Genomic DNA, 27,293 nt, shown 5'->3' on the forward strand with positions numbered 1-27,293 from the left:
GCCAACCGGAGAACAGGTCCATCAGGGAATGCCTCTCAGGAAGACCAGACCATGAAGGACCCGCTCTGGAGAACCAGTGAAACACGTTTCTCACTTCCTATTGAATGCCTGCCCTCCATTCCATAAATTAATATTCAATTCATTATTAAAAAGTGTTTGAGCTTAGTTTACGTGGTACGCTGGCTTACGTGTTTAAGCTTAGATTTCAATAGGATTTAAAATTAGACGTTTAACTGAAATATCTACATATTTTAACCAAATATTTTATTGAAATATTTATGTTAAACTAATTATGAAGGTAAATATTTAAATATTTAATAAAAAATTTATATTAAAAGAGATATTTTATGTTTGAATGTAATATTCATCTAGCCACAAGTGTAGTATGAATTAAATTGTAATTAAATATCTGTATATTAAAACTAAATATTTAATTGAAACATTTATATAAATGAACATCAAATATTATATTTAATATAATTATTTAAACATAACTAGTCTGATTTGCTTTCCAGAGCAGGTCTATCATGGTCTGGACCCCCCGAGAGGCTTTCTCTGAAGGACCTGTTCTCCATCAGCCCTTGTGAACCCAAAGTGTCTGTTTAACTGAAATATCTGTATATATTCGAACGTAAATTTAATTCAAAATATTTATATCAAGTATATATATTCTATATATATTCTATGTAAAAAATCATTATATTGAAACTAAATACCAGAGTTGTTCTGTCATGGTCTGGCCCTCCTGGGAGGTGTCTTCTGAAGGACCTGTTTTCCAGTTGGTCCTTGTGAACCCAAAGTGTCTCTTAAGATCTACACTATACTAAACGATCTCTTTAGATAAACCAGGTGAAAGTTCATAATTTCTCAGAAAATCTTCAAATAGACATACACGTTAGCCTTGTAGGTGTATACAGGGGTTACTCAGGGCAGTAGCCGCAGATTTTAATCGATGGTGTGCTTGTTCAGTTTTGAGCATGGCACACATACACCGCTCAGCCAGCTGTCATTCGCAAGACCACCTGGGAAACATTTCCAACCACCCCCACCACCTGCCTCGCTGTCCCCTTTTGTCCACCAGCCCTCCCCCAGTCAGTCCCTCATTCAAACTGTCAGCACTATTGATCATGCAATCCCTCCAGCCTGGCCTTAATACAATAATAAAATCCCTTAAGAACAGCGAACAATAGACAGTCACATGGTATTAACTTATAGATGTGCTTAAAACAGACGTTCTGCAATACCAGTCGGTGTGTTTCTATCGTGATGTAGTAGTTTTTATGCTGAGCTTTGGAGTTTGCTGGAGGTAAAGCTGCTTGAATCCAGAGTGTTGAGCACAAGCCTCGGGGTGATGCTGACTCAGTTGAAGAACCCTCTCTGTGTCTGTGTTATTGAATCACCTTGACTTTTGCCTGCCAGCTTTGATATTTGTATGAATGAGGTGAGACGCATCCTGGGGCATTCTGCACGGTCTGGTCGATATGATAGCGCTGCGATAAACCTCTTTCCTTTGTCCTCTGCAAAAATGCTTCAACTTGCAGTTGGAATGCAAATAGGAAATCTGTTATCAGACACTTGTGCAAAGTAACCTGCCGCATATATTAACAAGCTATATTAACAACATAGATTCAAATGTAATGCAAATTTTTAAATGGAGAATTTATAATGTTTTAGGTTTGTAATTAAGATATATAATTTATTAGATTGATTAATAAAAAAAAAAAATATATATATATATATATATATATATATATATATATATATATATATATATATATATATATTATTTAATTACAAAATGAATAATTTAAGAAAATCTAGTTTTTTGTTTTATTAATTCACACACACACACACATATATATATATATATATATTGTGTTTATATATATATATATATATATATATATATATATATATATATATATATATATATATATATATATATATATATATATAAATAAAGCATGTTTGTAAATATAAATAGTTTCATTTGTTTTAAAATTGTGCATAGGATTTATTACATTTGCTTGCTAAATTTAAGTTTTTATTTTATCAATAAATGTAATGTAATGTGTGTGTGTGTGCGTGTGTGTGTGTGTGTGTTATTTTTTAAATAATGAAAATATTTTTGTAAATATTTTTTTTATATTTATTTATTTATGTATTGTTTTGTTAATATTTATTATTATTTCTTTCTTTCTTTTTCTTAGTTTATTAACCGCAAGTATAAAATATATTGAATTTATTTTATATAATATATAATTTATTTGTTACGCTTAGTTTTTTGTTGTTGTTGTTGTTGTTGTTTTGTTACTAAAACTTACAAAAAAAAGTGAATTGAAGTGAAAGTTCTAAGTGAAGATCTAGAATAGAATATAGAATAAAGTGACATTCATACATTTTTAAGCAAGGCTTAGTTGTCTGAATACTTTTTGAGGCCAGTATAACTAAGTGTACAGTGTGTCCAGGATTGAGTATTGATTTTATGGTCTATTATTTATTTATGATTTATTGTTGAATCAGTGCTCGGCTTGTGTGGACTGAGAACGGCTGCTGAGTTCAGGAGCGAGTGTTTTTAAGTGTGACATTTGCCTCCTGTCCTCAACCCAGAAGGTCATATATACCTCATTCTCTCCAGACAAAGAACCATACCCCACCATAAATAAACCGCATACAACAGAACTCATCAGGCTTACAAACCGCCGCTGACTTCCCAGATCAATTCCAGCTCATACCGTCACTGATTAGGTGGCAATTCCTGCCCGTCCTGAGCAACAGATAACCTGCAGTTCCTTCCCAGAATTGATTTGATTCTGAAAATGCTGTGAAATCCTGCAAGGAGGTTAATGACACGACTTGCTCTGGAGCATCTGATAAAGAAAATCTTACTTGAAGGGGAAAAGCTAAAGTGCCATGGCCATAAAGTCTGCCGGAGTGAAGACATTAAACACTCAAATCACAGGTCAGCTTTATGATGTTTCGCTGCAAATGAACAAGCCGAGGTGATTATAGAGAGCAGCTTGGATTATAGGTTTGCTGTTCAGAGCGCATGAATGCACGGGGGGCCGTAGACCACAGGCTAATTGTTTGTACCCTGATTGGTTCCCTGAGGTGTTTACTGACCCACCGCAGCAAAAGAATAGGCAACTCCTGCATCTTCAGTCAAGCGGTATGAAGAGTTTCAGCTCCGAGGGCGCCACCTAATGAAAGGTGTAAGGAACTGCTGACCTTTAAACCGGTTTAATTCGATAAATGAGGCACTGCTGGAGAAGAGGATGTCTTTAGGCTTGAATCTGACTATAGACATTGTTTTCATACACCATGCGCGGATATGTCTAGAGAAAAGAGTAAATTTAAAGCCCGTTCTATTTCTGAATTAAGTTAAACATATGCTTAAAATGAGTATTCAGTGAAAAATGTCTAGTGGGAATCGATTGGATCTTGAAAAAATTGGAAATTGATTCATTCATTTATTTATTTACATGATTTTATATAGCATATATTCTGTGCAGTTCACACAAAAAGGAAAAACTCACTTCATGTGCCTCCAATTCATCAGGAATTAATTGTATTTTAAAAGTGTGATGTGTGTGACAAAGTGGCAGTGGTGGATTCATTCATTCATTCATTTAATTTGCAATAAAATTCACAATGAATCACCAGGAAATATGGATGCCCAAAATATCAGTTATATTAAATTATATCAGTTATTAAATTAGTTTTATGTGTTTTTTTTATTATATATGTCTTTATTATAAATTATTTTGTTTAATTCATTTTTTTTTATGTTTTAGCTTTTCCTTCATTAAATGTTAAGCTTTAAAAACAATAATTTTATTGCACTGTTAAATGTAGTCTTCTGCAAATTTCAGAATGAATATGTATTTTCAGAATGTTCACTTTGTACCATTTAAAATTATTGATTTCAGTTTTTATGTGTTTTATTTTTATTTCATTTAGACAAAATAATATTGCTTATCGGTTATCAGCTACAACATTAAAAAATCTGACAAAATTTCAGTAACATAGAATTATTTCCAGGAATATGTATTAAGAAAATATGTTGATTCATTTGATGTCGATACAAGATTTATTTACATTTTCGTAATCCTACATTGTCTTTCTTGCAGTACTATGTGGAGCTCCGCCCACCGTGGACAACGCTTTCCTGATTGGTCGGAAGCGTTCGCATTACGACATACACTCTGTGGTGCGTTACCAGTGCGGTGACGGTTTCTTCCAGCGCCACATTCCCACCATCAAGTGTCGCGCCAACGGCAAATGGGACCGGCCCAAGATCATCTGTACGAAGTGTGAGTATCCCAACTTTATTCTCTAAATGGCAATCTCAAAAACCAAATGACCAGACTTTGTTTTTGTGTGCTCAGCAAGGAGATCTCACCGCTACAGACGCCACCACCACAAGTCCCACCACGAGCGCAGAAAGCACAAGAGGCACGGTTCAGGAGGTCATCGAGGTCAACAAGAGGGTCACGGCCATTTCTAACCAAATAACCCCCTCCTTTCCGCCAGCCTTTCACCTAAACCTCCTTATCTTTGATATCCGACGGCCTTCACTTTGCCCCCTTCTAGTCTGGCTCAGTCTACCCCCATTATGATCAGAGGGGCACTGCTGGACCTCACAAGGACTATAACAATTTCACTTTTCTGTCTCTTTAATCCGTTAATGTACATCTCATTTTAGTGAATCCAACATGAGAAAAGTTATTTCGTACCTTAAATGTAGAAAACACTCTAGGTAACTGTTTATGTATTTTTACATAAGCATTAATTGAGCGGGTGGGTTGGTACTACATGTAAATATTGTATTTCATTTCAAAATGCGGGATCACTTCGAAACGGCCAGGAAATGCTTGGGATGGGTTAGCTTATGCAGTATTTCTTGACCGTTTTGACGTTGGTTTGCTCTTTGTAAGACATTAACCTAATTTATACAGTATTTCTCAGTATTGGTGTGTTTTGAGTTGAGAGGAGTGGTGCTCATCTGGATTTTACGTGAAAATTAAATCGCGCTCATGTCATTCCAAACCTGTATGATTATGTTTCTCCCGTCGAACACAAAAAGACACTGGTAGTGACTGGTAACAGGAATTTTCAAATGAATCTGTATTTGACGTCTGCTGAAGCCGTACGATAGATTTGTGCGTAAAACAGTCCGAAGTTCAATCAAAAGTCAGTACTCTATTGTAACTTTAATAGAAATGTTGAACGAGAGTTCAGATCCACATCGGTAGAGTTTTCTGCAAATAATCATTTCAATTTAGCATTTTCCTCACACAAATTTATCGGATACTCGTCGGTATTGGTGTGTTTTGAGTTGCGTGGAGTGGTGCTCATCTGGATTTTCATTGTAGAAACTGCACAATTCACACAAAACTAAAACTAACCCTTATGATTTTATTTCTTACGTTGAGCAAAAAAAGGAGATGAGTGACTGGCTATAAGTGAGCAATATCAGCAACGAGTGTGATATTGCATTTATGCAACAATTTGACGGACAATTGTGTAAATGAATAATAAACAACAAAAGTGTCTTTAAAAACTCTCTTTTGTGCAAAATTACTTCTGCCAATTCGACAACTCAACAGCTGAGCCCAAGCGTCCATTTCTAATTCGAAAACATAGAACATGTACATTCTTGCCTCAAAAACTCTTAAAACTACATTGCGCGACACAAATACAGTAACATTTATAAAATGATATTTGATTTGGGCTACCGCCATGATATTCACTTTGAGAAGCGGTTGGAGTTCTGATATCGCTTGGATACCGCACTCCTTCCAGCCAATCAGATTTGAGGACCAGAAAGAACTGTTGTATAAACGACAATAAAGCGACATGAAAGTACGAATTTAACGTCTTCTGAAACCGTATGATAGATTTGTGTGAGAAGCAGACCGAAGTTATTCATAATCAAGAAGTTGTTATCCTATTGTAGCTTTCGCAGGAAATGTGACGTTTGATCTCATTGATGTCAAACTGTTGACAAACGAGACTTTTTTTTTTCTCATACAAACTAATCAAAAATCTTCAGAAGAAGATTATAGCACACATATGGGCATGCAAACCACTTTTATGAAACTTTAATGGTGCTCCACTGGAAAAGAGCAGCTTGGACGCTCTGCAAAGTATCTTCTTTTGTGCATCCAGACAAAAGAGCATAATACAGGTTTGAGTTGACATTAGGTTAAATAACTGATGACAGACTTAATTGTTAGGGTCAAACTATTCCTTTAAGTCCTTAAACAGCGTTTAAATAGTTGTTACGCAGATATATTTCAAGCCTCGAGTTAAGGATTTCAATCTTTCACAGTTATTGACTTTGAACGACTTGACAAGAATTAGATGAAATGTGCCACTGTAAAATCCCCTCTACTTTTGATCCCTCCATCTGTTATTGATGGTCTGTGTCATGATCTCCCACTTTCTCACCCACAGAGGAGAAATTGTCCTGTCAGAGCCTGTCGGCGAGAAAAGAGCAAGAATTAGAAAGCTGGAAAGAGAAGTTCGACTTGCTGGACTTAATTGCAGTCGACTGCATAAACGCCACATCAAACTGAGCCGGTGACAAGGTACTTTTAACAGCCTTGGGGGTCGCAGGTATGCCTGGAATTAGCTTCTCGAACTAGCACACTTAAGGAAGAAATATAACAGGGATGGATTCCCATGGGTGGGATGTGGACGAAAACAAAGAATCCAGATGGTGCGATATCACATTCGAGTTAGATGATAAAAGTGCTCATGGGTACACTTCAGAGGCAGGGATACCTCCAGTACTGAAGATCAGGAGGTTAAAAAAGGAAAGGCTTATGCAGAAGAAGGCCAGTTGAGAGGCAGCATTTGGCCTTCTGTTCTCCTCAGAGCGAAAGATGTGGTCTGGACACACTGAGGTTTCCAAAGGCACACTTTTTTTTTTATCCCTACCAGGTGTGTGTCCTGTTTCCCAAAGAGTACTGCGACAGCTGACTCAGAAATGAGGACCGCTCCTTATTCTCTGCCCTCTCAACTATCCTCCTTACCTTAAAAAAGGGCAGACTCTTTCTTTTTTACTGCGCGTTTCTCTAATGCCGGGGTTTTTGTGCTTATCTCGTGCTATTCCTTTCTCAGTGTCCCAGTGAGATTGCAAACGTAGCCCAGTTTTCTGCCAACTTCGTCTCAACGTCAGCGTTCCCCCTTCTTTCCTTCTCTACCTTTATCCACTTTTTTAAATAGACTTTTTTTTTCATTCAAGGATGAAAAGCCAGTACTCTTAATATCTGAACAATTCATCTTTTTGTTCCAAGAAACTTAATTAATGTTGAGGTTATTAGTACCCATTTTGATAAAGAAGCAATTGACCTTCAAGAAAAAGATTATTTAAATTTTTTAAAATAAAAAGCTCTTTTTGAACGTTTTGAAGTTTAGTCGAAAAGGGAGGAGCATGCATTTGTAGTAAATTTCAGAAAAACATAAATTCTGCTTTTTTATTATTATTATTATTATTTATGTATATGTGTGTTGATCATTTTTGTTGAGAATTAAAAAAAATTGATATATTGTTCTCATCATAGTAATTTCAAAGAAGTTAATTTTCTTGAAAATAACGTCACAATTCAAAACTAAATCCACATCCTTAAAGTAAAATAACTTGTTTTTCTTTTTCCGATTTTCGGGTGAATAATGACCTGTTCTGAGCAGGTTTTGTCCTATTCCTTCTAATGCCCATGCATGATTAGCATGGAACAGGAGGTGCACCAGTCTTATGCAATTTGTCTGTCAAAATTGGAGTCTCATTCTGATACCCAGGATCCTAATAATCCATATTAGCCGCTAATGTACCTCTATATCACACTAATAGCTCTTTACAGCCCTCAGCTGAGGCTAGCGAAGGAAGGCAGATGGCTAACAATGTGGCAACATAATTATGAGCCTTGATTATAAAAATGAATCTCTAAACAAAGAATGTTCACAGCTGTCTTTTGGCAGGCATTCTGAAGAACTATAAGAGGCAGCTGCAGGATTTTCTTGTGGCAAGTTGTCTTACTAATTGCCACAGAGCAATTGGTGTCCCAGAGGTGGTTACGCTAGCTGCGCCACCCTTTTGTAGTTACATTTCTGGAACATACTCTTATTTAGGCTTGTTTGCATGACTCATTCAGCCAGATTAGTTGAGATTCTCGCAAGAAGAATATGCAAAATACTCTCGCAATAGCCTCCAACGGTTTGTTTGCTTTCCGCTGCTGCAGCCGAGAATGGCGTTTCTTTCCCATTTTGATAAAATGGTCATGTTTTATCGAGACGTTAACCTTGTTCTTTTCGTATTAACATGATTGTTGGAGGTAAAGAGGAAGCTACGGAGGTGAGACGGGAGCACAATGTCCTCTGTTTAATCAGGACTGCCGGTAACAAGCCACATCCATCATCACCTTCCGGACTATCGCGGCAAGAGTAGCACATCAGAATTTTTAGTGCGTTATCTTCGTCTGCTGGAAATGTCTTTGATTGGACGGTGTCAGAAAGGAAATTACCATGACAAAGAAGCCAGTTCAGCTGCCGGTGGCAGTGTGGGTTGTTCTGGGAAATCACTACTGCTTTGTAGATTTAACCCGAACCTCCGGCGTTCCCTGTTCACCTAAACCATGCTTTCATTGTCCACACTTTACCTCATTTGAATCTGTATTACAACTTAATCTTATCTGATAATCTGATCATCTTTCATATCATTATATAAGACTTTGTCATGCACGTTGTTTATTTGATTATAACACTGTTGGAGAGGACCTTAAAGAAGACTCTATGATACCGATTAATATAGCTGAATTTTTGTTTACATTTCAGAAACAAGCATATGAGACTTTTCCTGTATATGTACAGTTGCAGCTCTTATTTATGTTTATTTATTATTTGTTGGCTTGAAGGGCATCCCGTCGTTAATTAATGACCCAGCATTCCCGGCTGTTACCAGCAGTAAATTCATTCCTCTGGCTGTAGCAAAACAGTATTGCGACAAAACCATAAAATCTTTTGACACCACTCCCCAGCTCGGTGATGTACAGACTTTGTTTTAACTTCTTGATGTTTTCTGCCCATTTTTTATGTATGGATTTATTTATTTTCCACTTTTTAAAAATGCAATCTGGATGTGTTTGTAGAGTCCCTGGACCTCAGTCACACAGGCTTACTCTCTGTTCTCCGACGCTAGGCAGAAAACACTACTGCTGCTGCATCAAATACCAAACACCATCTTCTACATTGAGATACTGTTGTTGTTGTTTTTTAAGCATTTCCTTCACTGGGATGACTCGAGTCAGGCTGTGTGAATGTGGTCCATATGTGTTATTCGATATTTATTGATGTTCTTATGAATTCTAGTTCTGTCATTGTATTATATTCTTTACCGAATTAAAAACATTGAATGGGATCGGTAATGCCATTGAATCTGTCTTCTCCTTTACAGTGGTTTCTGTCTCAGATTACACATTCTTATGGGTTTTTGCCATTAACTACACTACAAAAATGCGGTTCCAAACTTTCTTTTCTCTATAGAACACAAAAGGAGACATTTTGAAGAATGTTCATGCTACTGTTTTCCATACAATGTACGTATATAGTGTCAAAGTTTGAAATTACATAAGGGTGAGTAAATAATGCCAGAATTGACATTTATAGATGAACTATCCCTTAAATTACATTTTAACAAATTAAGTGGACAGTACAGCCTTTAATTTTCAGAACACAAATGAATATATTTTTGATGAAATCCGAGAGCTTTCTGACCCTTCATAGACAGCAACGTAACTACCAAGTTCAAGACCCAGAAAGATAGTAAAGACATCGTTAAAATAGTTGACATCAGTGGTTCAACCGTAATGTTATGAAGCTACAAGAATACTTTTTGTGTGTAAAGAAAACAAAAATAATGACTTCACTCGATGCGTGATGGTACATGGAAGAGAAGAAATTGTTGAATAAAGTATTTTTTTATTTTGCACAGAAAAACAGTATCCTTGTAGCTTGATAACATTACGGTTGAACCACTGATGACACATGGACTATTTTTAACAATGTTCTTACTATCTTTCTGGGTATTGAACGTGTCAGTTGTGTTGCTGTCTATGTAGGGTCAGAAAGCTCTCGGATTTCATCAAAAATATCTTCATTTGTGTTCTGAATTTGAACGAAGGTCTTACAGGTTTAGAATAACACGAGGGTGTTTAACTAATGACAGAATTTTCATTTTTGGGTGAATTAATCCTTTAAAACTCAAGGGACATAAAAATTATTTATAATTTTATACAGATTAATAAAATATGAAGTTGTTTGGTTTAGCCAGGATAAATTTGTCAGCAGATTATTTGCCGCTATTAACATTTTTTTTGTTGTTTAATCTTTCTCTTTCCCTCCATCACTGGACGCAGGATCTTATTAGGCCATTGGCTCACAAGAAGTGCGTGGTGAATAATTCATACATAGTATCTTGTATCTCTGACTTCCTCTGCTTTATCTCTTCATGTCAGATTCAAGGTCTTTGATGTTTCATCCTCACTAAGGAGCGAGACATTGTAAATATTCCTGTATCTGCTCCTGTACAGAGCTATGATTCTCACGTTTAATAAACAGGCGGGATCAAGACTCAGAAGAGCACTGAAATGCAGCAGAACAAGGTGTAAGTCATGAAATATCAGAGTATTATTCATCCAGACATACAATTTGAAAATGAATTACTTGTTTAATGAAAAAGCACCCTCAAAGAGGCAAAATCTTTCCATAAGCACAGCTCTGAAAATATAAATTCTGTCATTATTTACTCTCCTACATGTTACTTTTTTCCTTAAAAAGACAGATATTAGCTAAAAAAAAATAGCTAACTTGTTCCATGTGACTTGTTCACTATATTCCAAGTGCTCTGAAGTCATACGCTAGTTTTGTTTGAGAAACAGGATTTAAATACTGTAGTTCATCCCAAAATGAAAATTCATCATTTACTCAGCCTCATATTATTCCGAACATATGACTTCCATTCATCTTCAAAACACAAATAAATATATTTTATCCCTCCATCAAAAATTCATTCCAACAAAAACCTTGACATTTCAAAAAGTCCCAAAATATATTGTTGTGCGTGTATGAATTTAGTGGTTTTCGGTGAATAGATTTAATTGAGGCTTTTATTCACATAAAAACAATGATCAGTGCAAATTCGTTGAAAGCATCAAATTTGGTAAAAGGAGGTTTCAATGTGCACGCTTGAGGTGCAAGAACCAAGTTTCAACCAAGTACAGGTGAGTACAGGTTTCAATAAAAGTATTTCCATTTGTGTTTCAAAGATGAACAAATGAGTTTGTAACAACATTGATTATAGAATTTTAATTTTTGAATAGGCTGTCCCTTAAGTCACTATGCCATGGGAAAAAACTAAACAAAAAAAAGTGATCTAAAAAAAAATTTAAAAAAAAGGAATATAGCTATTTTCCGTGTGACCATGTTAGAAAACAACATTGTTTGGGTTTAAAATTACGTGAGGGTAAGTAAAAGACAAAATAAAAAAAATTTGGCTGGACTGTTCCTTTAAATTTATTTTGACAGTTTAACCGTTGAAACTCCATGAGCAACTTTGATTTGAATCAATTCCAAGCTAGTTTAATTTGACAGCTGTAGTGGGAGATCTTTTTGCCCGGCTGATCTGCATGTGCTAGACTCTCTCCGTGCTGCAAGGGCACACTGTCCTCATCAGACGTCAAGCTGGGCAATCTAGTTAGGGTTGCTCTTAAGATGACCTAGGCATTTTTCCAACTGCAAAAACACATTCCTGATTTACTGTGGAGCTTTCTTTTGAACCAGTTACTAATCTGGGAGGAATATGAGTTTGAAGAAGCGTAAACCCACTTTCTTTTTTTTCTTTTTTTTTTCTCTCTAAATATTAAGCATCTAATCCAATAACTTTTCCACTGACTGAAGCTAAGTGTTAATAGCATTTGAATTGCCAGATGCATGGATTTGCTTTGCGAATGTATTCCTTGCTGTAAACCGAAAGCATTTTGAAAAATTGTGACTGGGATCTATATTCTGACATAGTCCTGTGTAGTTGCCATCTTAGCATGGTGAGTCAATGCTACGGTAATTCCTTACCAGAGTCCTCTAACTTCTGGCATGCTGTTTTGAGCTCCAAACAAACTTCGTTTTGCCCTCATTTTGTTCCAAGTGATTGCGTTTCTGTTTATGGAGGGTCAGAAAGCTCTCGGATTTAATCAAAAATATCTTAATTTGTATATTAAAGATGAACAAAGGGCTTATGGTTTGGATCAACATGAGAGTGAGTAATTAATAACAGCATTTTCATTTTCGGGTGAACTTTCCTTTTGAAGTGGAAGCATCTAGATCCTCAAAATCTGCCTCACGAGATCCACTTTCCTGGATTGTTTGGCTCCAACTCAATGCTAATCAATGTCTTCAGGATCATTAGAAAATCACAGGTAGGTGAGTTTGTTCAGGGCTGGAGCTAAAATCTACAGGAAAGTGGGTCTTGCAAGGCAGATTTGAGGATCCCAGGCCTAGATAATTCTTTACTTTAAACTTAGGTTGTAACTTTTGTGTTTAAAACTGTTAAGGCATGCTGTAGTTTTGCCTTCCTCGGCTGTACTTTAACAGAAAACCATAATAAACCTTTTCTTACAAAGTTTTTTTTTTTTTGTCATTTTAACCGAAAAGGCTTAAGGACATTCTATTTTGGCACACTGTTTTACAATATTATTATTTGGAATGCCAAGAACATAAAGAATCATAAACACACAGGGAGTATTTCATCTGCCTCATTAAATATTTAAAAGTTGGGTGGATTCTGATTGGCAGATTCTGTTTCACAAGCTGAAAAAAGAATCGTTCTTGAGGTAATTCCAAATATATTGTTCCTCTGTCACGTTATAATTATGGTGTGGATTTCCTAATTCTTACAGAACTAAATACAGTTATCATCCTTCATGTGAATGGCACTTAATTCAATTTGGATATGTTTGGGATGGATAGTGTGCAAACTGAGATGCAATGTCTATTTTGCTCATAGCTCATCTTACTTACATCACTGTTGCTAGTATCTAAACATGGAAATTCACAGTTTTCTTTTTCTCAGGTAGAACAAACCTGAGAAACCACACCACACTTTATTGTCATGTTCAAGAGCTCATTGTGAATAAATGCTCTAAACAGTTGCATTAACCTTCTACCCTTTCTTTTCCACTTCAGTCTGAGTTCTTTCAACACAGTCCGTCGAGCAGAAGCAGTATGTTCGCTCTTGATCTGTACCTGCAGCCACTTCCAAATGAAACGAATCAGCAGCATCCCTGCTCAAAGCTTACGGTCTAAACAAACAGCAAACGCTCACTGTTCACTGCTGGAGGCTCATTCAACCAAGCAGAGCCTTTGTATGCTCGGACTCATTACCTGCCGAAATAAGCCAATCAATGTTACAAACACTTCAGCAAATTACTATGTAAAGCATTGCGTGCATAATACAGCATTCTCAAAGTTTACACAAGAAGAATGGCTACACATATTAGCTTGATGAGCCTGGAGTGTTTGTCTGAAGGATGCATTAAGCCAGAACGTGCAAATATGTGACATTATCCCTATTTGTATAGCTTTTTGTTCCGAAGGTCTTGTAATTGAAGATGCTTCAATTGCAAATAAGCAAAATCCCGTCAGTCCACTATCATATTGGTCAATATTTCCTATAGCCAGACTAGCAAAGCTTTTCAGTTGGGCTTTCACTAGCGATTATTTTGGTATTCGAGTAATCGTTGATTTTTGTGATGATTAATCGAGTAATTGAATGCTTTTATAATAATTTTGAACAGTAGTATTTAAAAATATTTAAAATTCCTCTATACTAGCAATGAGTCAACAGTTAGTTCAAATAAAGTATCAAAAGTAAGTACTCACATTTTTTTTTTTTATATATATTTAGATATCAAAACGTAATTTTTTATTTTGAAATCGCGATGAACAGTTTGCATATTGAGATATATAAGTGAGTGAAGTGAGTGAAGTATATTCTCCGGTGTTAGCATAGGTTTGAAAATGGTTTACCTTAAAATCTGATGAAATGGTGCATGGTGTTCCCAGATGAGCGTTATAATAAACCCAACCTCACAAAAATATGCAGAGATGGAGTTTGAGATGCTCCAAACATGTAAATGCTAAATAATGAAAGCGTATACATTGCATATATTTATTTAATTGAATTGTAGCATTTGTGAATTCACAGTAGCATTATGCTTTAGTATGATATTTAAATGCGTTTAATATATCATGCAGACTTGGAAATCGGTCTAATAATGCATTTTATGGATTGACGTGGAATGAACCACTTCCGGTATTTTGCCAGTTACTCGACACAGGCAAATTGCAGTCAATTATTATTCTAGGATTGAGAATTACATCGAGGAATCATGACAGCCCTACTTTTCAGTTTATGTATAACCCCTCCGGCTATACTTGCCTTGCTCACTCCAAGATTTGAACCAGTGTTTCCGGCATGGAAAGTGAGCATGCTAACAAGGACGCTAAAGACCATGGCCTCTAGCATCAGATAATGCTTTGAAAGCATGGGAGTGAGGTTTATCTAGACAGCACTTACTAACTGGCCTCCGTTAGATATGTATGCATTATCTTTAATACAAGAATCATTATGACTTGATTTCTATGTGATTAACACGGTCTTAACCAAGGGGTTTTGTTTTTGAAATACATGTCTGTTTGTTCCTGCTGAGATGGGAATGCTAACAGATAAGACTTCCTTTCACATGGCACTGCATTTTCGCTTTCAGAATAGATGAGGAAATTATTTGACACCTCGTGCTTGGATACTACATGATGTCTGAGTGTTCAATTTTCACTTAGTTTTTCCCTGTCAGCAGGTAAGAAATGAGACAAACACGGCACCTTTTTGAGATCCGATCCAGTTCTGTTTTCCCAAGAGGACGCGTGCTCAGTTGTTCAATTAGCTTTGACTTTTTCATGTTGAGGGAAGATGAAATCTATCCGATGAAAGATAATGCAACAATCTTTTTATACTCCGTCTTCTTCTCATGAGGCTTGTACAACATATGTGATATAATGGCAGTTTCCAACAGAAGTTAGCTTTTCACTGTCGTTTACTGTTTTTTAGCATTTTTTGTGTTTCTAAGAAATAGTATTGTATATATTTTAGTGCTCATTATATAATGTTCAGAGTTGTGGTTTTATTTTTCTGTATCGTTCGAAATGTTTAGAATCTGTTGCATTAAAATTCACTACAGGGTGCTAAATACAACCAGAAATGCTGAGCATATAGCAAAACAGCTATCAGAGTAAACAGCCTAATTTGAGCAGTTTAACAAATGACTGTTGCTTTCCTTTGAAATTCATGAGGCCTCATTATAGCTGTTACTATGGAAATGTAAGGGTCACTTATGTGATTCTGGCAAAGCAACAAACATTTTCTCAAGTGTTTTGCAGACTGTAAACAGAAAGTGCAGCATCGCCAGGAGCTTATGCCCGAGACAAACTAAAATAGCAATGTGCAATTTGTTAGAGCCATGTTCAGCTATTGTCATGGTTACCGGTGTCTTCAGGTTCTCCTTCCCTTTCTGTATCAGAGGTTAAGCTTTTGTGTTTACAAGCAATTCTGTGCCCTTCATCCACAGTCGTTAAGAGAATTGACAGGCGGGCACGAACAGGTAAATAACTTTAATCTAAAATGCATCATCATAGACACTATTGTGCGATACTGAATGGACAGTGCAATCAACCACTAAGAAATAGTAAAGCATTCACAAGATTTTAGCTTTAGCACTGTGATAAACATCTAGAAAATGTCATGCCTAATTCTGTTATTGCTTGCAAGGTCATTCAAAACGTATCAAAAACGAGCGTCTAGTATTATGTGCATAGTAATTGGCAAAGCTAATCGGTTTTGCTACTTGCTTAGATAGCAACAACTGTGAATTTTGGTTTTCATAAGCAAGCTAAGCCCAGCCAAGCTTTCCAGTTCATGCTAGCATCTGAAGCAAGTGTTGTCTATTATCACTTCGTCGTCAACAGGTCATTGAGGGCTATTGCTAATGTGCTATACTCATTATAAGGCTAAATTAGCTTTCTTAGCACTAATAAAAGTCAATTTTGTCTTCCCTGGGAAACAGAAAAAAAACAAGTTGAGAACCTTAAGGCTAAGTTCTGCATGCAGGGTATACTGCGAAACTAATGTCTCTGAAGAGAAAGGTTTGATTGACACCTCATTTCAAGCAAGTGTGTGAAATTATACAAGCTCAATTATACCCCGAGTTCAGCACGAGCCTAGTTGCTTAGTAGCCGGAGTGCAAAAAGCCTTGTCTGTCAAACAAAGAAGCCGTGATGCTAGTGACTAGTATCGTGCACTTTCAGATGCTTCTGGTGCTGTTAGCCGGTTTGGTTGTGGTTTCTTTTGGAGCCTGTGTTGACTGGACATATGAGTTCCTGCGGAAGCAGTAGACTCCGTAGAGGCTGAACTTTTTATCAGGGAAACCTAGGTTTCGGACACCGGGTTCTGGGCCCCCGCAGCGGGCCCGAGGATTGACGATGGGGTAACGGATGCTGCCATCTCCCACCCAGCCTGCCTCACAACGGTCCAAGAGCTGGATCTTCCATGCGGCGTACAATTGTCCGACTTTGGCGATCACTGCATCGTCACGTTGACATGCCTTTACTGCCTCAAGGTAGTTTACCTTCTTAAAACGTTTGAGGAAGTAAACACGTCCTGCGAGAGAAACACAGTTTTATGAAAAACAACAAAAGCTGTGAGAAGAGTAGTAAAGGAAGAAAATTCTTCCAGTGGAACGTTTCGTCAAAAATGCTAAGGAAATTATTCTGGAGAGTAGACATTTCACTGCAGAAGATATCAAAATTTGGATCGGAAATTTGGATTTCAAATCCTGCCTTCATCATGATGAAATGACAATGCATTTTTTTTTTCAGGTCTGACCGGGTGAATCAAAAAAGCAAAGCACAAAAAAGGAAACATTTCAGACCGCCATTTGTTTTTCAGAAGTCATTCATTGATTTTCTGTTTGTTTATGTGATGTCTGACTGTTAGGGCAGCAGATTGTCTCATATTTCCCACTGGGCCATTTGCTAAATTTCCAGCAGCTGGTCAGTATAGGGGTATTATTGAAAATTGCCCTAGCTATAAAGATTTCAGGACAAGCTGTCCTCTCTAATAGCCCACTTGGGGGACAAAAGAAAAGCCTTTTGGCTCTCAGTGACTAGACTGTGAGTGGGTCTGAAGAACTGGGCACCCACTGGATCATACAGCACTTAGTAACAAATAGTCTGAACCAGGGCCAAAAATATAGTTTTCTTCCTGAAGACAAAATCAATTCTACTTTCAACTGTGCAAACGCCTATTATTCCTGCATGGTCACAAAGTGACTCTGCACCTCAGAAGCTGTACTAAATCATAGTTTCCCTGAAACCTGATTTGATTTGGCCAATTTTCCAGGAATTGATGCATTGCTCAGTTAACACTCCTTCATTTGTGGGACTGGCACCATTTATTGGATATGTATCAAACGGAAGGCAGTGAAAGGAGAAGCAGGAGGACCTTCTCAACAGGAACCTAGTCCAACAGCCTCAGGCCAGAAAAGAGCTCTAATAAGCAATTCCACCCTAGGCAAACACTCACCGTTGAGGTTCGAGGTAAAGCAAAAAGCATCATAGCGTTCGTCATCTTTGTGTCTGTAGCCATAGTTGCGGACCCCGGGGGGACTATCCTTGTGGCCACATTGGTCTCGAGGATGGGAGATGGGGTACTGGACCGAACCATCCTCTAGCCAGCCGGCATTGCACCAGTCCAATCCCTCAAGCCAAGCCTTATGGAGTTGCGCATGAGAGGCCAGAATTGCATCTTGCTGTCGGCACACTTCCTCTGCCTGGTGGTAGTTTAGCTTGTAGCGTCCGGATGGAGGGTAGTATGGGAACACCACACCTTTTGAAAAGAAGAAGTTGGTTCAGTAGGAATATGACACTTTATACTATCTTGGGGTGCTTTCACACCTGTAGATCGATTTGATTTGTTCCAAAACAAGGATTAAAATTATTACAATGTTCCTTTGTATTCTTGGTGTGGTTCACTTTCAGTTTACTTCACTTTGGAACATGGACTGGAACTGGGAACTGCTAATGTAGCCTATTGTAGTAATGTTGTCTCTGGTATTCTGGTCTGTGAGCATGCGTTCAGGGTGCGTGGCTTTGGACGGCGATTGCAGGGAGGGTGGGATGTTCGCTTTCAGTGCTATCGGGCTAATGTTAACATTTTCCAAGATCTCCTATTGCACCTTTAAGGCATGGATGAAACACAACTTTCTAAAACTAAATTGTTCTAAAACTGAAATTTTATTGATTGCCACTTCATCTAATGTTAATAAGTTCAGTAATTTTAAACTTTCAGTTGACAATACCCAAATATCTCCTCCTGCACAGGTCCGTAATTTGGGTGTGATTTCTGATGCTCAGCTGACTTTTAATTCTCACTTCAAAAACACAACTAAAGTTGCTTTTTTCCATTTTCGCAACATTGCTTGCATTAGACCCTTTCTTTCTAGGGCTGATGCTGAGAGGCTTATTTATACCTTCATCACATCATGGCTCGATTATTGCTGCATGGGTTTTGACTTCTACATCCTCACGCCATCACATTACCCCAGTGCTCCAGCAACTTCGTTGGCTCCCGGTCCAATCATGTATTGATTTTAAAACTCAGATTTTAACATATAAAGCAGTGCATGGATTGACTCCAGATTACATTTGTGACTTGGTAACTCTTTCCACACCTTCTCGCTCTCTACGCTCTGCTGGTTGTTTTTCTTGTATCAGCCTTAATGTGAATTTTAATGCGGCTAAGGTATGGAATGCATTACCTGTGTTTACTATGCCATGTTCCTAAACAATGGGCCAGGTGTGAAAGCACCCTTATGGCGCTTTTCCACTGCGCTGTACAGCTCAGTATGGTACGGCATGGCTCGACTAGGCTCAGTTTGTGCTTCAACTGCAGTTTTGTACGGCTTTAGAGTGGGCGGGATTATTAACACGTTGTTATTGTTGCGCCGGCTCTACTGCCACGACTTGTGGAAAACTTCTTCATTCTGCGTCGCCCCATCAAGCTCTCACTGGATCCACTCCTTTGCTATCAACAACAGCAACATCTGTGATTCCTCAACAGACAACGAAACAGCCATTTTGGGTTGTTAAAAAAAGTGTGCTTGTTTAAAACAGTTGTGTTTGATCCTTCGCTTACTGTGCCGATTTAAATCTAGCGGTTCGGTTGTGTTTGTGTCGCAAGTTCAGTGACACAGGTAGTGAAGATTCTCTCTGGCCAATCCGTGATCAGCGGAGTTTACACGTCACATTTTGGTAATGGTACGGTTCACTTAGAACCTCAACCGAGGTGGTACTAAAAAAAGTACCAGGTACTGTACCAAGTGGGAAACCTCCCAAAGGTGAACCGTACCGTGCCGTACCATGCAGTGGAAAAGCGCCATTAGTTACTACAACCAAGACCAGTTCCCTGACCTTCAAGGTCTAGATTGACAAATCCAGTGTCATCCTCCATGTCATTGGTGACCTCACACTCGTAGCGGCCGTAATCTTGCAAGGTGATGTTGTGAATGATAAATGAAGCATCTCCTGGTCCTGCCCGTTCCAGAGACACTCGACCACGGTAGGACCCAAATGCCTTCTGTTGACGCCCCAGCGCCACAAACACGTCTTCAAACTGGAAAGCATCGGAAACCTTCGTCCATTTGATGCGGATGCGGTTAGGGTCGATGTCCTCTGGTTCATGGTGGTAACGGCAGGGAAGGGTGATACTGCCACCACGATGAGTGACCACCTTACCTGGAGCAGTCTGGACTATCACTGCCCCTGTATCATCCTCTAGGGAAAAAGAGAAATAAGTTTCCACTTTACACTTTATGAAATAGCACACTCTATAAATTGAGTTCCTGCACCATGCTAAACTTCAGAAACTTCAGCATTCAAACCGAATTAGATTGAAAGTGTTACAATTATACTTGAATATGAATTTCAGTTGAATTTTTGACGTTTGAGAATACCTGTCAATTTGACTGGATTTTACTCTATTTTTGACTAAAATTTTCTAAAATTTTCTAACTTTATGGGACTGAGGGAAAGTATGCAATTTTGTGGTTTTTTTCATTCAGTTCATATGCAAATAGGGTCAATTTCATTTAAAATATAGCCAAATCTTTTAGTATTCTTTGTGCTTTGTCCCTTTCAATTGAGTGAAGTGACATGTCACATCGGTCTAAAATCTGCATACTGCATGAATATCCTTTAAGAGTGCCAATTGTGATTCAGAAGCGGCCCTATTGCTGAGTACCCCTAGCTTTACCTGTTGCGCTAAATAAGCATCTGATCTTAAAATGAATATCTGTCTAAAAAGACATTGAAAATGCTTAAATCCTTCACCTTATCTTTTATTTCCCACAGAACCCTTTGCTTTTGTCTGAAGGCTGTTCAATGGCACTTGAAGCATAGCTGGATCTCCAAGCCATCAAGTCTTTAAAAGTGTGAAACACAGCTATCAAACAACACCTCCTCTGATGGCGATCCAAGATTTTCCGGACAGACCTCAAGGGCCGTAATCAGCTTTGACATCTGCTCATTTAAACTGTCAGCTGGATACCTGGAACTCTGAAATGTTTGTTACCACAACACCTTTTCTTTTGAAAGCAGGGTTGCCAAACATGTCCCATCATTAATTCAGCCAGAGACAGCTAAAGAACGGGTATTCCGTCCGAAGCAAAGGATCTAAACTGAAAGCAATATCACTGTAACCACAGACTTCCTGAAAGTAATTGGTAGCTGCCAAGTAAATGTTGGGAACATGCTGTTAGAAGACAGCTAGTGCAACAGCTTCAATTAAAGACCGTTTTTTTCTTGCTTACATAAAAATGAATACCAAATGAAGAAATGTGACATAGTTGACTTGAAACTGATTATAATGTATGTTTACCTGCAATATAAATATGCAACAACTATCAGATGTCATGGGGGGAGTGGTCTCTGACTGTCAAAATGTACATTAAGTGCTCTGAATATCAATGCACTTACAAAATAATTGTATTTATTAGTTGGTTGCGTGTTTAACACCCTTGCAAAGCATTTTTGTACAAGTAGGCGGTTGTCTGTGGGGTATCATAACCTTCTTCAGCTCACGCCGCATTTGCAGATTTGCCTTATGTACATTGTGATCTGGTACACCTGGTATAAAACGGCACAGAAGAAGTTCTTACCCATTACATGAACCACTCTCCTCCGTCCTTTCTCCAGTTCGGCTGGGTAGGTGGTCACAAAGGGTGAAAGGAACAACAGCGTGCAGGTAATGGTTTCCAAGCACAAGATCTTTAAAACATTGCACACAAATTAGCTTGTTCATTTATGACATAATAATACAATGTGGGCAATATCTGACATAAATCTACTGCATTTATAATGATGTATATACCAGCATGATACATGCACAGAGCATGAACGTGGTTTGGATCAGTTTTGCAAACATACGGTAGAGTCTAGAGAATGTTATGGTAAAATAATCAGGTTTCTGCTGTCTGAACAAAGCCACACAGAATTGCTTAACTAATGTAGGCCCTTTCCCCCCGTACTCTTTTATGCAACATGATCCAGACCACACACATACGCACTATGCAGCACTGTAACCAGCCCAAACACATTATATACGACACAACGGAATATACATCATCATCCTCAACTCTCCTTATAGCATGTTAGAGCATCCCCTACCGCAATGCACTGCGCATTATCAATGTTTTCGTAGTGAAACCCACACACATTCAGCCTAAACTCACCATGGTGAGAGGACGAGTTCTCTGTTGGTATGAAGTTATTATTGCTCCAGTTCACTGTCGCGTGTTCCCCGTGTTCAGACTCTGTTTCACTGCAGATGTCGTCTGTCTTGTCTCATCACACTGCAGCTGACGGTGTCGGCGCTGGAAGACTCTCATTTACACTACGACCGAAGGAAAGCTCTAAGTGTTAGGCTGATATACTGTGTAACAAAGAGGGTTGCTCGTTTTTATAGGACGGTGTACTTTTAAGTTAACTTATTTTGTATAGCTTTGTTTACTGTGGCGTATGGTGCAGATTGTGCGAATTATTTCGCAATTAATTTTTACTCGGCAGTTTATTTAGTAACTTTGCCGTGAATATTTAAAGTAAGCTTAACTTATTTTTCACAAGACTCTTTCCCATTCATTTGCTGGATAGCTAATAGAGTGTACTGTATCGTGAAACTTTGATAATATGTTGTCGTATCTTGTCTATAATTAATGAATGTACTGTGTTGTTGTTGATTTTTAAGAGCGCGAGTGGAGTTTCGTACTGATGTTAGCTTCCTGCATACTAGCTGTAGTGCACTTCGTAGGGGAATTAGCTCAGATGGTAGAGCGCTCGCTTAGCATGCGAGAGGTAGCGGGATCGATGCCCGCATTCTCCAAAGCTTTTTTTCCCTTTCTTTCCTGCTCTAAAAGTTATAACTACAATTTAATTCAGCGCGCAGTGACTGCTGGTGAGTATTTATAAGATACCGAGACTAAAATGACTAGACTTCGCGAATTAATTTCTGCATGAAGCCATTTAGTATGCTAGACGAAGTATCCATAGCTAATGCACTAACGAAGAGTTTATTTGCAAAAACAGATAACACCGTTTTTATTAACTTTCATAAATCAGGTTTATTATTGTGTTATCGTGTTTTTATAGTGTATGTTGTGTATGTTAGCTGTATTTCTTTAGTTATTGTTATTTAATCAAAACAACCCACATGCAGTTTGACTGATATTACCTGGAATGCAGAATTTAATTATCATTTTTTATTTTACATTCTTAAAAACGGAGTTATCTGTTTTTGCAAATAAACTCTTTCTCGTTTACACTACGACTGAAAAAAAAAAGCTCTTAGTGTTTGGCTGATATACTGTGCTAACAAAGAGGGTTGCTCCTAATTTTACATTTACTTATTTTGTGTAGCTAGTTTTGTTTACGGTTGCGTATGTTGCAAATCGATGTTTGAAGCTGTACTCTGTAGTTTATTTAGTAACTTTATTTATACTGGTTTATTTTTAACCAGACCCTTTCCCTTTCATTATGTGAATTGGTAAGTAAGTTTTAAGATTGGATATCTGATCAATAGTAGTGTACTGTATCATGAAACTATGGTGTTGTATCTTGTATATAATTAATAAATGTACTGTGCAGAGAACGAAGTAGAGTTTCTAACTTATGTCACATACTTGTATACTAGCTGTAGTGTTAAGAAAAGGGATTAGCAGAGAGGCCCAATCCTTTTGCCCGCACGCAAGCGAAAAAGTCACAGAAAACGGAAATAGGCCAACAAATTTCCCCTGCAACAATACTCGGACTAAATTCCTGTGTGTTATAAAGGAGTTTTAGTTAGCTACATTTGAATCAAGTCACCCTTCGCAGGTTGGACTCGAACCCAAGCTCTATCAGCTGAGCCATGCTGTCGATTTCACGTCTGTTGTTAAGTGTACAATCGACTGCACCTTTATTTAGTTATCTATTATTAATGTTTTGTGTGTGTGTGTGATATGTTTTATCAGATTTTATAAATTAATTAAAATAAATACACACAAATATTGCCATGAGGACACACATTCACATAGTAATAGCCACACAGAATAGCCTATATACAGAATATATACAGGAGAGACATTATTTATTGAGGAGGTGGAGTTTGGCATTTTTTTGCCGGTGCTGTTCTGCCATCCAGTCATCTAAAAATTTGCCATTTGAGGCGCATGAGCAAAATATGGCATTACCATATCGGCTATGACCAAACTATTAAGTTTTGGGCTGCCAACATTTGCTACACATGATAAAAGTAACCCCTTGCACATACTTACTCTTATGGACTCCGCTTTCTGTCTCCAGGTCCTGCCGGCGCCTGTTCCTCTGGGTGTAACGGGACACAGGAGAGACAGATTCTTCTCCTGCCATTGAAATCTGAAAATAAATTACTTGTATTATATATATGTTATATATATATATATGTTTAGAAGTATTAAGTTGATTTGAAGCAAATAATGGGCCTTGCTTACCACTGAATGAGTGTCCTCTGGTTTAACTCAGACAGCTGGTTCATTATTTCATCAATGTGACTGTGGTAATAAACATGGCCAGGACCATAAACGGCCTGATGAGGAGTTGTCCACAGAAGACAGGAGTCCCTGATATATCATTATGTAAAGTCAAATATGAAGTCTAACATTTCCTTCTGTTTCCTATGCTGTCCTCTTAAACCATGACACAGTGTACGCACAATAAACACAAAGTACTTTTCACATACTCATGAAAGAGCATGTCCTGTTTCAAACACTGTCCTTTTAAACTATGACTACACTTACAATGTGCTACAAAAATAAAGACCAGTCTTCTGACAACACACATCCTCATACTTCAAATGCGGTCCTCTTACCCCAGGGTCACCCCAGGTGCGTTAACCTCTCAAAGTCTCAGGCATTTCTCAAGTGTTCTTCACCTTTTGGTCTACCCAAACTAAAATGAGCAATATTCTCAACATACTTTGGCCCATATGGATAAATGTATGTTTTAAAAAAAAACTCAACTGTTTTTATTTATTTATCCAAACGTCATTATTATTACATTATTTTAGAAAATATGCTATTTTTCTTGGTAAATGCAGTTCACCCTATCTCCACAACGATTTGGTACTGGTTTGTAAATTAAAAAATGTGTCATTAGCAAATATACGTTTAAATTGTTTAATCATTATTTTCAGTTATAGGGCCCAGAAATCATTGTTGACAGTAATGTAGCTTAATTAGCGGATGCCTGATGATTTTAACTTACAGGTTCACAGATGCTGAAGAAAACGTGTGCTATATATGCATTCCAGCTATACTGCCACTATTCATTTTCCAAAAATACACATTGTATATGAACAAATAATGAGGAATATTCAAAAATGAGGTATAGCATTACCAAAGATGACAATTATAGCAGCTGGCGATTGATCAAAAGTAAGCTACAGGTGAGACGCGATTGGTCAAAAGTAAGCCACAAGCGAGACGCGATTGGTCAAAAGTAAGCCACAAGCGAGACGCGATTGGTCAAAAGTAAGCCACAGGCGAGACGCGATTGGTCAAAAGTAAGCCACAGGCGAGACGCGATTGGTCAAAAGTAAGCCACAAGCGAGACGCGATTGGTCAAAAGTAAGCCACAAGCGAGACGCGATTGGTCAAAAGTAAGCCACAGGCGAGACGCGATTGGTCAAAAGTAAGCCACAAGCGAGACGCGATTGGTCAAAAGTAAGCCACAGGCGAGACGCGATTGATCAAAAGTAAGCCACAGGCGAGACGCGATTGGTCAAAAGTAAGCCACAGGCGAGACGCGATTGGTCAAAAGTAAGCCACAGGCGAGACGCGATTGGCTCATGTGGGCTTACTTTGCCTCAGTCGGTGGGAAGCATTTTAAGTCGCAAACGAGAGGAAGCAGGATCGATAGCCGCAATCTCCAAAGCTTTTTTTATTTATTTTTTTTTTTTTCTGTTCTAAGAGTTATAATTACATTTCAGTTTAACACACATTGACTGCTGGTAAGTATTTATAAGACACTGAGACTAAAATGACTAGACTTTGCGAATAAATTTATGCAGGAAGCCATTTAGTATGCTAGGCTAAGTATCCATAACTAATGCACTAACCTTAGTCTATGAAGAGTTTATTTCCAAAAAACAGATAAATCCGTTTATATTAATTTTCATGAATAATTTTTTTTTGTTACCATGTTTTGTGTATGTTAGCTGTATTTCTTTAGTTGTTTTTATTTAATCAAAACAACCCACTTGCAGTTTGATAGGAATGCAGAATAATTTTTTATTAATATTATTATTATTTGAACATTTTTAATAACAGAGTTTTTGGAAACACTTTTAAGCAGTAACTTATTTTGTGTAGCTAGCTTTGTGTATGGTTGCGTATGTTGCAGATTGTGCGAATTTGTGCAATGTTTGTAGCTTTACTCGGTAGTTTATTTATTAACTTTGCCGTGAATATTTAATCTCGAATAAGCTTAACTTATTTTCTAACCAAACTCTTTCTCTTTCATTGTGTGAACTGCCAAGCAGTTATTATGACTGGTTAGCTATTAGAGTGTACTGTATCGTGAAACTTTGATAATATGTTGTCGTATCTTGTCGATAATTAATGAATGTACTGTGTGTTGTTGTTGATTTTTAAGAGCGCGAGTGGAGTTTCGTACTTATGTTAGCTTCCTGCTTACTAGCTGTAGTGCACTACGTAGGGGAATTAGCTCAGATGGTAGAGCGCTCGCTTAGCATGCGAGAGGTAGCGGGATCGATGCCCGCATTCTCCAAAGCTTTTTTTCCCTTTCTTTCCTGCTCTAAAAGTTATAACTACATTTTAATTCAGCGCGCAGTGACTACTGGTGAGTATTTATAAGATACTGAGACTAAAATGACTAGACTTCGCGAATTAATTTCTGCATGAAGCCATTTAGTATGCTAGACTAAGTATCTATAGCTAATGCACTAACGAAGAGTTTATTTGCAAAAACGGATAACACCGTTTTATTAACTTTCATAAATCATGTTTATTATTGTTTTATCATGTTTTTTTAAGTGTTTTATTGTGTTAGATAACTGTATTTCTTTAGTTATTATTTAATCAAAACAACCCACATGCAGTTTGACTGATATTAATTGGAATGCAGGACAATCTGTTTTTCATATTTATTTATTTAAGCAATTTTACACATTATTGCAATTAATTACAATAATTTGTGTAATATTTCGTATTTCCATTCAAAGCTCCTTTGTTAATACTGATTTAGTATGTTTTTGTTGCAGTATTTGGATCCTTTGATAGATATTTGGAATAAACTGGTGAGTTGTCACGTTATACATTTACATTGTTGGCCAAAAAATGATTTGAACATTTTTGAATGTTAAATTCTGCATTCTGCAAAGTTTGCTTTTAAGGTTATTAGTTGTAGAACTCAACCCTGCTGACTTGATCATGTACATGCAGCGTATCCAGATGAAGATCTTGTAGGATGATATTTTAATACCTATGAGTCCAGTCAGTTATTCAAGAGAAAGTTCTGGCATGTGTTACATTTAAGATGCAACTGTGGGATTTGTGTGGAACAGATGGAGAGAACACAAGAATAAGAGTCCTCTGGTT

General features: G+C 37.6%; 2 protein-coding genes, 1 long non-coding RNA gene and 2 other non-coding genes across 6 annotated transcripts in view; 4 read left to right on the forward strand and 1 right to left on the reverse strand.

Moving 5' to 3' along the window:
* The window catches only part of LOC113039608 (neurocan core protein-like), a 138,627-nt gene extending 129,199 nt beyond the window's left edge, over positions 1 to 9,428 (forward strand). For both annotated transcript variants that reach the window (XM_026197549.1, XM_026197548.1), the window contains exons 14-15: positions 4,131 to 4,313; positions 4,389 to 9,428. In XM_026197549.1, coding sequence (XP_026053334.1) covers positions 4,131 to 4,313; positions 4,389 to 4,507 — 302 coding nt within the window. In that variant the 3' untranslated portion in view covers positions 4,508 to 9,428. The remainder of the gene's footprint in view (positions 1 to 4,130; positions 4,314 to 4,388) is intronic.
* A 6,280-nt stretch (positions 9,429 to 15,708) lies between these two features.
* LOC113039611 (hyaluronan and proteoglycan link protein 4-like) lies at positions 15,709 to 22,064 on the reverse strand. The gene is made up of 5 exons (XM_026197555.1): positions 21,897 to 22,064; positions 21,324 to 21,432; positions 19,579 to 19,941; positions 17,693 to 17,995; positions 15,709 to 16,768 (listed from the first exon to the last, which is right to left on the reverse strand). The coding sequence occupies exons 1-5, from the start codon at positions 21,897 to 21,899 to the stop codon at positions 16,413 to 16,415; spliced, it is 1,134 nt and encodes a 377-aa protein (XP_026053340.1). The 5' UTR covers positions 21,900 to 22,064; the 3' UTR covers positions 15,709 to 16,412.
* Positions 22,065 to 22,470: 406 nt separating this feature from the next.
* On the forward strand, positions 22,471 to 22,543 carry trnaa-agc (transfer RNA alanine (anticodon AGC)). Its single transcript has one exon. It is a non-coding gene; the product is annotated as a tRNA-Ala (tRNA).
* On the forward strand, positions 22,481 to 24,412 carry LOC113039612 (uncharacterized). Its single transcript, XR_003275054.1, has 2 exons — positions 22,481 to 22,615; positions 24,001 to 24,412. It is a non-coding gene; the product is annotated as an uncharacterized LOC113039612 (long non-coding RNA).
* A 1,978-nt stretch (positions 24,413 to 26,390) lies between these two features.
* Positions 26,391 to 26,463, forward strand: trnaa-agc (transfer RNA alanine (anticodon AGC)). The gene has a single exon. It is a non-coding gene; the product is annotated as a tRNA-Ala (tRNA).
* Positions 26,464 to 27,293: the final 830 nt, after the last annotated feature.

Source organism: Carassius auratus, chromosome 22 (assembly GCF_003368295.1).
Source record: "Carassius auratus strain Wakin chromosome 22, ASM336829v1, whole genome shotgun sequence".
In the NCBI taxonomy this organism is placed as follows: Eukaryota; Metazoa; Chordata; class Actinopteri; order Cypriniformes; family Cyprinidae; genus Carassius; species Carassius auratus.